This window comes from Oncorhynchus mykiss, chromosome 7, assembly GCF_013265735.2.
Source record: "Oncorhynchus mykiss isolate Arlee chromosome 7, USDA_OmykA_1.1, whole genome shotgun sequence".
Lineage (NCBI taxonomy): Eukaryota > Metazoa > Chordata > Actinopteri > Salmoniformes > Salmonidae > Oncorhynchus > Oncorhynchus mykiss.
In genome coordinates, this window is record NC_048571.1 from 23542744 (window position 1) to 23555084 (window position 12341).

The following is a 12341-nucleotide window of genomic DNA, read 5'->3' on the forward strand; positions in this document are numbered from 1 at the left end:
ATTTCTCAATTTCTCAACTTACCCCATTAATGAGTCTAGAGCAATTCCACCAGGGTTTTGAAGATCGAGACCGACTATTGTGACACATGCGTCGTCTTGTTCATTGCAGACATATATTCTTTCACTTACTCTATCCACAAAGTAAATGTTTCTTGTGAGCCAGTCAATGGCAAAATGTTCCACATCTACAACCAAATGAAAAAAAGTACATTGTGACTAGAGCAAACTTTTTGTTAGAGCAGCAACATCCAAACCCTTATGATAGATATTTCTACATCATTTGGAATGAAACTTACTCTCTAGATTCTCTCCTATCCGTACTCTTCGCATCTGTGAAAAGCCTTTTAACTTTGTCATGGTGGCACACCAAAGCTGACCGTTGGAGTTTGCAAAGGAGATCCAACATAACGATTCATCCTTGTAACAGAAATCCAACGTGTGAATCGTCTGATTAGTATCCAATGGCTTTAGGTTGGGTATAGACGACCCATTGAGGTGTGTGACTGTGATGTGTCCTGTACTCGCAATCAGCAACACAGGTGGTCTGTCCCCAGGATCTGAGAGCGAGAGAGAGAGAGAGAGAGAGACTGAAATTAGTATCCATCCATACATTCTTAAAGGATACTTACGGCATATAATCCAACAACAGACACTTCAAAACAGAGCATCTGAATGATGTTATAATAAGCACTTGTTTGCTGCTAATGACCCATCAGGCAAACATTAATTTGCTTCCAAAAATCTCTGATTAATTATCTGTAACAAGTTGATATAGACAAGCTTTTACAGGTGTCTATATAGCTTTGACCATTACAGTGCAAGTAGCATGCTAAAATGGTAGTATTCCACTATTCAACTAGTTTGGGACATTGAATTTACAGCCACTTTCACAATTACTGGTAATGTCCAGTCACTGTTTAGGTTCCATTATTTATGGACTATTTCAAAGGGGAAAGCCAACTACTGTAGATCTCTTTCTAAGGGATAGCCAACTACTGTAGATCTCTTTCTAAGGGATAGCCCACTACTGTAGATCTCTTTCTAAGGGATAGCCCACTACTGTAGATCTCTTTCTAAGAGATAGCCAACTACTGTAGATCTCTTTCTAAGGGATAGCCCACTACTGTAGATCTCTTTCTAAGGGATAGCCCGCTACTGTAGATCTCTTTCTGAGGGATAGCCCACTACTGTAGATCTCTTTCTGAGGGATAGCCCACTACTGTAGATCTCTTTCTGAGGGATAGCCCACTACTGTAGATCTCTTTCTGAGGGATAGCCCACTACTGTAGATCTCTTTCTAAGGGATAGCCCGCCACTGTAGATCTCTTTCTAAGGGATAGCCCGCTACTGTAGATCTCTTTATAAGGGATAGCCCGCTACTGTAGATCTCTTTATTAGGGATAGCCCACTACTGTAGATCTCTTTCTAAGGGATAGCCCACTACTGTAGATCTCTTTCTAAGGGATAGCCCACTACTGTATATCCAGCAGGAAAGTAAACAAAGGATTGTCACCAGGTGTTTTACAACTGTTATTGACCTAGGAGACATATGGGTGCTGAAAGCATGGGAATGTCAGGAGGTGTGTGTGTGTGAGCGTGGGTGGGTGCGTATGTGCGTGGCCTGGACTTCTATTCACCCATGAAGAGTGTGATTTACCAGTCCAAGGAAAGTTTAGCTCACACGGTACTTGAGTAATGGAAGTAATGCTAGTCATAAATCAGGGTTCCCTCTCTTGCTAAATCCTTTCCTTTAATGGTTATGTCTTAAAGGGACACTTCAGGATTTTGGCAATGAAGCCCTTTATCTTCTTCCCCTTGTCAGATGAACTCGTGGATGCCATTTTTAATGTCTCTGCGTGCAGTTTGAAATAAGTAACTAACTAACAATAACACAATTGCTAACTAGCATTAGCGCAGTGCCCGGAAGTCTATTGTAAGTGCTAGCATGCTATCAGATGCCATAGACGTCCAGTCATTCCGCTAACGCCAGTTAGCGTTGGCTCACAAAACTACCTCTAACCTCATTCATATGGATGTAGCGACATAAAAACGGTATCCATGAGTTCATCTGACTCTGGGGAAGTAGATCAAGGGTTTCATTGTCAAAAATCCCGTAGTCTCCCTTTTAACACCCCTCTTGTATTATCTGCGACAATTGTAAAGTTACCTGATTGAATCATCACATTATGCTGTGGCCCTAGGGGGGGCAAAGTAACACAGAACAGCAAAGACAAGTAGACATGAAATAGCTCAGGTCGTGTTACAGTTCGGATATACATACATGTTCACCAGATGAGTCTCCAACATAAAGTTCAATTCCTATTGATTAGATGGTAACCCCTTGGTTTACTTCATGAAACAACACATTCTAGAGGTAAAAGCTCTCCATCAAAGACATGCTGCATACTAAAGCCACGATACACATCCTTCATCCTACCGGTCTTGGCTTTGCAGGACCTTCTGTTGGGTTGTAGGATGTATCCATCTGTACAGCTACATCTATATGATCCAAAGGTGTTCATACAGGTCTGGCTACATGTACCGTATACTGTGCAGTCGTCGTGATCTACAGTGAGAGGGCAGGAAGTTGTTACAAGCTAAGTGCCATTCAAACATGAGCTAAATACAGTGCATTCGGAAAGTATTCAGACCCTTTAAGTTGTTCCACATTTTGTTACGTTACAGCCTTATTCTAAAATGGATTGAATTGTTTTTTTCCCCCTCGTCAATCTACACACAATACCCCGTAATGACAAAGCAAAAACACGATCCTGTCTCTGAGCTCTATGGACGATTCCTTTGACCTCCTGGTTTGGTTTTTGCTCCGACATACACTGTCAACTGTGGGACCTTACATAGACAGGTATGTGCCTTTCCAAATGATGTCCAATCAATTGAATTTACCCGAGAGGTGAACTCCAATCAAGTTGTAGAAACATCTCAAGGATGATCAATGGAAACAGGATGCACCTGAGCTCAATTTCGAGTCTCATAGCAAAGGGTCTGAATACTTATGTAAATAAAGTACTTCTGTTTTTTTGTTTCTAAAAACCTGTTTTCGCTTTGTCATGCGGTATTGTGTGTAGATTGATGAGGACATTTGTTTTAAATGTAATCAGTTTTATAATAGGGCTGTAACGTAACAAAATGTGGAAAAGGGGAAGGGGTCTGAATACTTTCCGGTACATAAATCTGGTTTAATATGGCCCAAAAATCTCAAAAGTGTCACCTTCACACATACAGAGTACAATATATGTGTGTCCATTTAGCAGTTATTCCAGAATGATCCAAATATGACTTACTGTGTTGTCGAACATAAAAGCGCTACCATTCTTTTTTTTGTCATCAGTTTGTTAATATCCGACACTCATCCCTTTGATTTAGATGAATTGTTGGCTGTCGGTCCTTACCTCTGCAGGCTCGACCATCCTGTTCCACCTCGAAGCCGTCTGCACAGAAGCAGAACGTCACGTTTCTCATTATGACACAGCCGTACTGACACAACAACTCTTGGCACTTTGGCTGGAGCTCTGGAAGAGAAAGTTAAAAAAAAAAAACATTGTCGTGTGTAGGTGGTTGACATTGCCATGGAAATAGCAATGACTAATGTCTCTGGGCTTTCAGACTTGAAGTTTCTAAGTTGAAATGTCATTTCCTTTCTTAATGTCAGCAGAAGGGGAAGAGGTGTTAAAGATTTGAACCCCCCCGAAAGAGGACATAGAAACCCTTTTTAAATAAATTATTCCGATATCTTTGTTAGCTGTTTATCATTTGGTGTGCATGATTTATTTCACAGCGATTTCAGAAAGTGAATTGCTGTTTAAAAGCTGCTTATGTTGATACATTTCTCCGAATTAGACGCCACTTCAAGGTTGCTGTCAACAGGAAATCAGTTAAGTACAAATGTAAGGTCCATTGTATGTAATTCATTACTTCCTCCAACAGCAATAACTGCTCATGATCACATGCATCAGTCAGAGAGCTGTCCAAGGCTACATCCCAAATGGCACCATATACCCTAATCCCTATATACTTTGTTGCACTAATTTTGACCAGAGCCCTGGTCAAAAGTAGTGCACTATATAGGGAATAAGGTGCCATTTGGGACACACGGGGTTTCCTGCTGTTCTGTCAGCATCTCTCTACACCTACCTTGTATTTATTGTTTCACAAATTGGTGGTAAAATTTCAGTGATTTATATTCTTGCACAACATGTGCCACTGCCACAAATTGCAATGACTTCAATACCCAAATTATCATTCAAAAGCGTTTATTTCCTCATAAACCTGTCAGTGGCTGACCTTGGGAGTGTGAAGCAGAGTTATATCTGTTTATGTCAAGCAGGCAAGAACGCTATCACACACAGCGTTTATAAATCAATTACTGTCAGTGAACTTCACTTTAATTTACATGCATTCACTTTGATACAAGTATCACCTTTCTGTACTGAAACATTTCCATCCCATCTCCCACTGATTACAAACAGCCTCTTCATTCTCCCATGATGCCTCACCAGGACACCACCACTAGGGAGTCGACCAAAAGTCATAGCGGCTTTTCCTTCTATGAAAAGTAATATGGCTGTTCTGGTGGTGTTTGAGTAATATGGCTGTTCCCCAATTCCCATTGTCTGTACTCCCCACAGAGATGGTGATGGTCCCCCACGTGGATGGACATGGATGTGGGTAAGGGTTCCACTGCTGTGAGGAATTGTATGGAGGCTTGTGGAGACTGGGGAGCTTTTGCTCAGAGTGTTGTTGTAAAGCCCATCTGTAAACAGCCCATCCAACTACCTCATCCCCATACTGTATTTATTTGTTTATCTTGCTCCTCTGCACCCCAGTATCTCTACTTGCACATTCATCTTCTGCACGTCTACCATTCCAGTGTTTAATCGCTATATTGCAATTACTTCGCCACTATGGCCTATTTATTGCCTTTACCTCCCTTATCTTACCTCGTTTGCACTCACTGTATATAGACTTTTTTTTTTTGTTTATTCCATGTGTAACTCTGTGTTGTTGTTTGTGTCGAACTGCTGTGCTTTATCTTGGCCAGGTCACAGTTGCAAATGAGAAGTTGTTCTTAACTAGCCTACCTGGTTAAATAAAGGTGAAAAATTTTTTAAAAAATAAAGTACTGTAGTTTATAGTGACCCTCTCCTAGGTGGTGAGATGGATCACCTCAGGGGGCCAGCGTCCTAGACCTCAGCCCCACAGCAGCCCCATCAACCCCAGGCAGCCCCATCAACCCCAACCCCAACAGCTCTATATCTTGTTTACTGATTCCCATAGCAAACACTTGTGTCTGGTCCTGTGTCTGGTCTCTGGTTAGTGGAGCACGACGATGGCGGAATCATCTTGAGGATTCACTGTGTGAGTTATGTGGCTGTAAATTTACCACAGCGCCATGGCAGCGGAGCGCAGGGGAGGCTCACACCCTGTCAGGTGTCTTGTTTAATGGCCTGTTTCACAGCCAAGCTACATTATCAGGAATCAGAGAGGCAAATAATGCCTAGCGTTACTTAACTTTTCACTATATTTTCACTTAAGATTAATTTATACATTAAGAACATAATCTGTAAATCTAAACTAGTCAAGATGTTTTGTATATATTGGATAGAATGCCAACACACCACTATGGCTTCCGGTTTAATATGTGAATGGACAAGAAGCTTGTGGACGAGGCTCTTACGCAATGGTTAATTTTGCCAAATTTGTATTTTGCATTCCACTTTCTTATATATGATATTTGATTGGTGAGTTCATGAGTTAACTTTTTTGATTCAAATGTCACACGACCTGAGGAGCAGAAGACCTGTAACTAACGTTTCAACTGCGATGGCAAATGTGAATGGTAATGGCGCCGACTTCAGTCCAACCGTTACAGAGACTCATGCGGTCACACTCCCCAGACTTCTTCTGAACCTCCGTACGTTTCTGGTCTCGGAAATTACATTGCCACTCAGCAGAGCTTTCCTTTGTTTAATTTGTTCTTTTTTTTTCTCGATACTTACTGAAGGACTTTTCACCACTTTATTACGCCCTATTGATCATTCGTACATGTACAGACACTTGGCCCCTTTTCTTTTTTGTAATAGGGTAACATACTGTGGGACACTTATTTGGCCTTCCATTGTACTTGTTGCACTGATTGAAGACTCGCTGAGTCAGGAAAGTTCCGATCCACTGTTATGGGGTCTTTGTTTTGGTTGACCTACTTTACCGTTTTGTGAATGCCTTTTCAAATGTATTTCACTACTGGTGCTATGGAGCCTCTCCGCGTTAGGATAGGAAGGTTTTCTGTTTATATGCACCGATGCTGTGCCAACTTCATCCTGCCGTCTCCATTTGCTGGGGAAGGAGACTTTGGGTTTGGGTGGGAGTGGAGGGGGAGTGATTTGTTTGGTCACATTTTTTTATATATTTTTTGGTTTGGTTTGGTTTCTATCGTTGCTTTTTTCATCAGTTGTCTCTGTTATCTTCTGTTATCTTTGCAAATGCTTGGTCTGTTTTCACACCTTTTTCATTTCAATATTTTAGATGGCTAACAACACGAATAATAGTATATGGAAATAGGTAGTCCTAGTCCTATAAAGTTTTTATCTTGGAATAAAGCTTGAATTTACAATCTGAATTCAATCTCTTGTCTACTACAGATGCAGAACGGTTACTATTGCTAGTGGAACCTACTATGAACATAGCGACTGGGCAAGTCGTCTGCTCACACTCCAATTAAAATGCAGAGCTGCTACATGTCTGATTCCCCAAATTAAAGATTCCTCTCATAGCTTGATTTCTGACTCTAAGGGGATCAATGACACCTTCACATCTTTCTATTCCTCCCTGCATATGTCTGAATTTCCATCAGATACTGACAATATGGCTACATTTTTGGGTGAACTGGAGACTCCCACTGTTGAGGCTGAAACTGCAGATGACCTTGATTCCCCTCTCGGGCATTGAAGAAGTTATTCAGTCTATCAAGTCAATGCAGAGCAGCAAAGCTACAAGGCCTTATAGGTTTCCAACTGAGTTCTTCAAGAAATGCTATACCAAGTTAGCCCCTTTACTTTTATCTATGTATAATGAATCACTTGAACGTGGCTCGTTGCCACCTACCCTAACACAGGTTTCTCCTTAAGAAGGGGAAAGACCCCACTTCCTGTTCTTCAATTAGGCCCCTAAGGCTCCTTAATGTGGATGTAAAGGTGCTGGCGAAGGTGATAGCGAGGCGTCTGGAAGTAGTTTTACCAAGACTCATATCACAGGAACAAAGCGGCTTTATAAAGGACAGATATTCATGTTTTAACATTTGAATGCTGTTTAACATTATTTATTGTAAACAATTCTCCAACTCCCCTGAGGTGGTAATCTCCCTAGACGCAGAGAAGGTATTCGATAGAACTGAATGGGAGTACCTATTTGCTGTTCTTAAAAAATGTGGATTTGGGGACACATTTTTGCTCAAGGATCCGTCTATTGCACATATGTCAGAGTCAAGGCCCGCGGGCCACATCCGGCCCGCAAGAAGGTTTTTTACGGCCCCTGGGATGATCTTGATTTATTATTAGAACCGGCCCGCAGCAAGCCGGCAGCCCGCAGATCTTTTACACGCACCAATACTACATTTCCCACAATGCAAAGGTGACGCACCGAGCAGTAGGCTGCTTCATTTCAATATTTATTGGCACAGCAGTCGTCAGCATCACAGTAAAATTAACTTTCAGATACCCATCAAAAATGGCAAAACGGAAGGTGGATACTGAGAACCGGGGGTTTCAAACAAGGTGGGAGTCGGAGTATATGTTCACGAAGGTAGCTGGAAAACCTGTGTGTCTTCTGTGTGGAGAAAGTGTGGCGGTACTGAAAGAGTATAATCTGAGACGACATTATGAAACGAAACACGCGGACAAAAACAAGAATATGGACATGGAACAAAGGCTACAAAAGGCAGAGGAATTAAAACGAGGCCTCAAATCTCGACAGGCTCTGTTCAAAAAAGCCAAATCACAAGGCCAGGCTGCTGTCAAGGCCAGTTTTATTTTGGCAGAAGAGATCGCTAAATCAGCCCGGCCATTTACGGAGGGGGATTTCATCAAAAACTGCATGATTAAAGTTTGTGACGAAGTTTGCCCAGAAAAAAGGCAACTCTTTTTAAATGTGAGTCTGAGCAGAAACACCATTGCCGAGAGAGTAGACCAGTTGTCCATCAATCTAAAAGAGCAGCTTGTGAAAAAGGGAAAAGATTTTATTGCATATTCCTTGGCTGTGGATGAGAGCACCGACATTTCTGACATTGCCCAGTTGTCAATTTTCATCCGCGGAGTGGACTCCAACCTAAGCGTGACAGAGGAGTTTTTGGCTTTACGTCCTATGCATGGCACAACTACGGGGCATGATTTGTATGAAGAGGTGTCAAGATGTGTAAATGAGATGGAGCTGCCTTGGGAAAAACTCGTGGGTTTGACAACCGACGGAGCACCTGCGATGTGTGGACACAGGAGCGGACTGGTGGCGAAGATACGGGAAAAGATGCAAGAGGAAAACGCGACAGGTGAGCTGACAGCTTATCATTGTATCATACACCAGGAAGCGTTGTGCGGTAAAGCCTTGAAAATGGAGCATGTAATGAGCATCATCACGCGCACAGTTAACTTTATCAGAGCCAAAGGTTTGAATCACCGCCAGTTCAAGGCATTTCTGACGGAGTTAGAAACGGAGCATGGTGATTTGCCTTATCACACAGAGGTGCGATGGCTAAGCCAGGGAAAGGTGCTTCAAAGATGTTTCGAGCTTCGTGAGGAGATTTGTCTGTTCTTGGACAGCAAAGGGAAAGACACAACACAACTCCGAGACGAAATGTTTCTGTGTGAAATGGCTTTTCTGTGTGACATTACGAGTCATCTGAATGCAATAAACTTGCAGCTGCAGGGTCGGGATCGTGTCATCTCTGATATGTACAGTACAGTGAAGGCATTTAAAACCAAACTGACTCTGTGGGAGACGCAGATGCGGAAAGAAAATTTGAGCCACTTTCCCAGCTGCCAGACCATGAAAGAGAAGCTCTCTACCAGTGCGTTCCCGAGCACACAGTTGGCTGATAAAATAGGTATGCTTGCCGCTGACTTTCGACGCCGATTTGCTGACTTTGAAGCACAAAAAAGCAGGTTGGAACTGCTCGGTAACCCATTTGCTGTTGACGTGGAAAGCTCACCACCAAACCTCCAAATGGAGTTGATTGACCTCCAATGCAATGATGCACTGAGGGCAAAATATGCGGCAGTGGGTGCTGCGGAGTTCGCCCGTTTCCTCCCCGGCACAATGCCCCAGCTGCGCATCCAGGCTGCTCAAACGTTGTCTATGTTTGGCAGCACATACCTGTGTGAACAACTGTTTTCTTTGATGAACCTGAACAAAACATCACACAGAAGTCGACTTACTGCTGAACACCTCCACTCAATTCTGAGGATTTCTTCAGCTCAGAGCCTTACCCCGAACATTGATGAACTTGTGGAAAAGATGGGACACCACCAAGTATCACCCTCAACCTCAAACAAGTGAACATTACTGTGCAATCACATATTTAGAGTTTTTACTCAGTTCAAGTTTAAAAGTTAAAATTTAATATTTGTTTTCACTGCATGTTACTTCTCCTTAAACAAAGTGTTGTTTTTGATTAATAGATTTTTGCACTTTATTTTTTTGTATTTCAATCCAATTATATTTTAAAAATATTTCAGTTGAGTGGATGATAGAAAATTGCTATTATTGTTTTTTCTTTGAAGTAAATTTAGCCCACTTTTGCTAAAATAGAAAATATAGTCTACTGATGGTGCCTTGAATACCGGTTTCTTTCATTTAATGTTCATGTTATGGGGATATTTATATAAAGGAAATTTGTCTTTTGTGTCTGTTGAAAATTAAAGATTACTGACAGAGCCATAAGAAAATATTGCTTTATTTATCTGATCATATTGTAATATATTTGTTAGGTTTTCAGTAGGTTCAATTAGGTTCACTAGACTATATGCGTCATTTAAAAATTTTTCAATGAACATTCGAACAGTCCGGCCCTCGTCTTGTAGCTGATTTTTTTATTTGGCCCTCCGTCCATTTGACTTTGACACCCCTGGTCTATTGTATACCTCTCCCCAGGCCAGTGCCTGTACCAGTGATGCCCATTCTGATTATTTTGCCCTGGGATGTGGGACACGCCAAGGCTGCCCACTGTCCCCTTTATGATCTGCCATCGCCATTTAGCCCTTTTCAGTAGCTTTACGGGCATCCTCCTCTTTCCAGGGTGTAGCACGGGAAGGATTTGAACATAGAGTATCAATCATCTGTATATAATGATAACCTATGTAAATAACCCTGTAACCAGTTTACCTTCTATCCTTTCTATTCTGGAGAACTTTGGCTCCTCCGGTTACAAGCTGAATCTCCAGAAAAATGAGTGCTTCCCAATCAATCCAGAAGCGCAACAGCTCCAGCAGGCAGACTTGCCCTTTCAGCTTAGCCACTCTGGTTTCAAATACCTTGGAGTGAACGTAACTCGTTCATTACATGCTCTTTTTTCTGCAAACTTTGATCCCCTATTTGCTCAAATTAAAACTGATTTTCAGAGATGGGGTAGCTTACCACTATCACTTATAGGAAGGATTGATGCTGTAAAAATGAACAGTTCACCCAAATTCCTTTATCTATTTCAATCTATCCCATTGCTTTTACCAAAGTTTTTTGGTAAAGGAAAGGTATTAAGTCCTTCCAAGACTTTTATAGTATTTTTTCTAGTTTTCCCAACCTGGCCTCTAAATACTCTTTGCCTCCATCTCACATTTTCTGTTACCTTCCAATTAGGCATTGTGTCTCCTCCCAATTTTCTGGCTTCCCTGCTCCACCCCCTTGCCAACCCTGGGATAGCATATTGACTCTATTACCTCGATAGAAAGCAGTCATTTCTCAGATATATCTGCATATTTTGTCATTGGACAAACACTCCACCAACAAAACTAAATCTGCTTGGCAATGGGAAATGGGTGTTGAATTTACACAGGAGTGGTGGGATGAGGCGATTGATAGAGTCTTGGCAGTTCAAAACAATTGAAGGTTTTACATACAGTGCATTTTTACAAATCCAGATTGTCTGAAATACATCCAAATGAAAATGATGAGTGTGATAGATGTCATGTCTCACCATGTGACCGTAGTCACATGTGCATTCAATGGTCTAAACTACAAGATTGCTGGGATTCTATTTTTATAGCTATGTCTGATGTGCTTGAAATAAACCTGCAGCCGTGTCCCTTGATAGCTGTTTCTGGTATTGCGTAAGACTTGTTCTCCTTGGACCCCAAACATGCCCATATTGTTGCTTTTACATCCTTACTAGCTCGACGTAGAACTCTTCTCCCGTGGAAGTCTGCTCAGCCCCCCTCTACTTCTCAATGGCTCAACGATGTAATGTTCTTCCTAAAGCTTGAGAAAATGAATGATTCTCTTAGGGATTCCAATGATACATTTGTTAGAAAATGGCAACCATTTATATCATACGTTAAAGGCTTGCAGAGGCTCCCCTCTGATGAGATGCTTTAAGGTTTCCCAGAAGGCATTTACCAGTCGTCATTACATAATAGGTACAGTCATCAATAGAATACTATCCAGTCCAAGCACGTTTGTCTAAGGTTTACTGATCATTTATTTATTTCTGTTTTTGTATTTGGAAACTGTATTGAGTTGTTTGTATATTTTTTTCCCCCTGTATTCTCGACTGTTTATTTGTTGTGATATCTCTGTAGAATTGTTGTTTTCTAGGACCGAATTGAGGGTGGGTGTGGGGTGGGTTGGCTATATGGGGTGATCGGGGTGGGTGGTTGGGAGGGGGTTGGGGGTGGGTGGTTGGGAGGGAAGGAAGGAAGGAATTGAGGTGGGTGGAAGGGGTAGGGCGGAGAGGTAGGGAAGGGAGTAGGGGGGGGGGTCGGGTGGATATGTTATGTGGTGGAAGGGAGGGAGGGAGGGAGGGAGGGAAAAAGGGTGGTTGGGATATGGTCAAATCTTTGTACTTACATTGATATACAGTCGTGGCCAAAAGTTTTGAGAATGACACACATGAATTTTCACAAAGTCTATTGCCTCAGTCTGTATGATGGCAATTTGCATATACTCCAGAATGTTATGAAGTTATCAGATGAATTGCAAAGTCCCTCTTTGCCATGCAAATAAACTGAATCCCCCCAAAACATCCCCACTGCATTTCAGCCCTGCCACAAAAGGACCAGCTGACATCATGTCAGTGATTCTCTCGTTAACACAGGAGATCACTCTGTCATGTTGATTGAGTT

The 12341-nt window shown here is 41.9% G+C and overlaps 1 protein-coding gene across 1 annotated transcript in view; it reads right to left on the reverse strand.

Moving 5' to 3' along the window:
- The window catches only part of LOC110528816 (low-density lipoprotein receptor-related protein 1B), a 159807-nt gene extending 149622 nt beyond the window's left edge, over positions 1-10185 (reverse strand). Inside the window, exons 1-5 of the mRNA XM_036984417.1 lie at positions 10149-10185; positions 3411-3530; positions 2438-2566; positions 297-557; positions 23-185 (exon numbers count right to left, since the gene is read on the reverse strand). Of these exons, the coding sequence (XP_036840312.1) occupies positions 23-185; positions 297-557; positions 2438-2566; positions 3411-3530; positions 10149-10185 (710 nt within the window). The remainder of the gene's footprint in view (positions 1-22; positions 186-296; positions 558-2437; positions 2567-3410; positions 3531-10148) is intronic.
- Positions 10186-12341: the final 2156 nt, after the last annotated feature.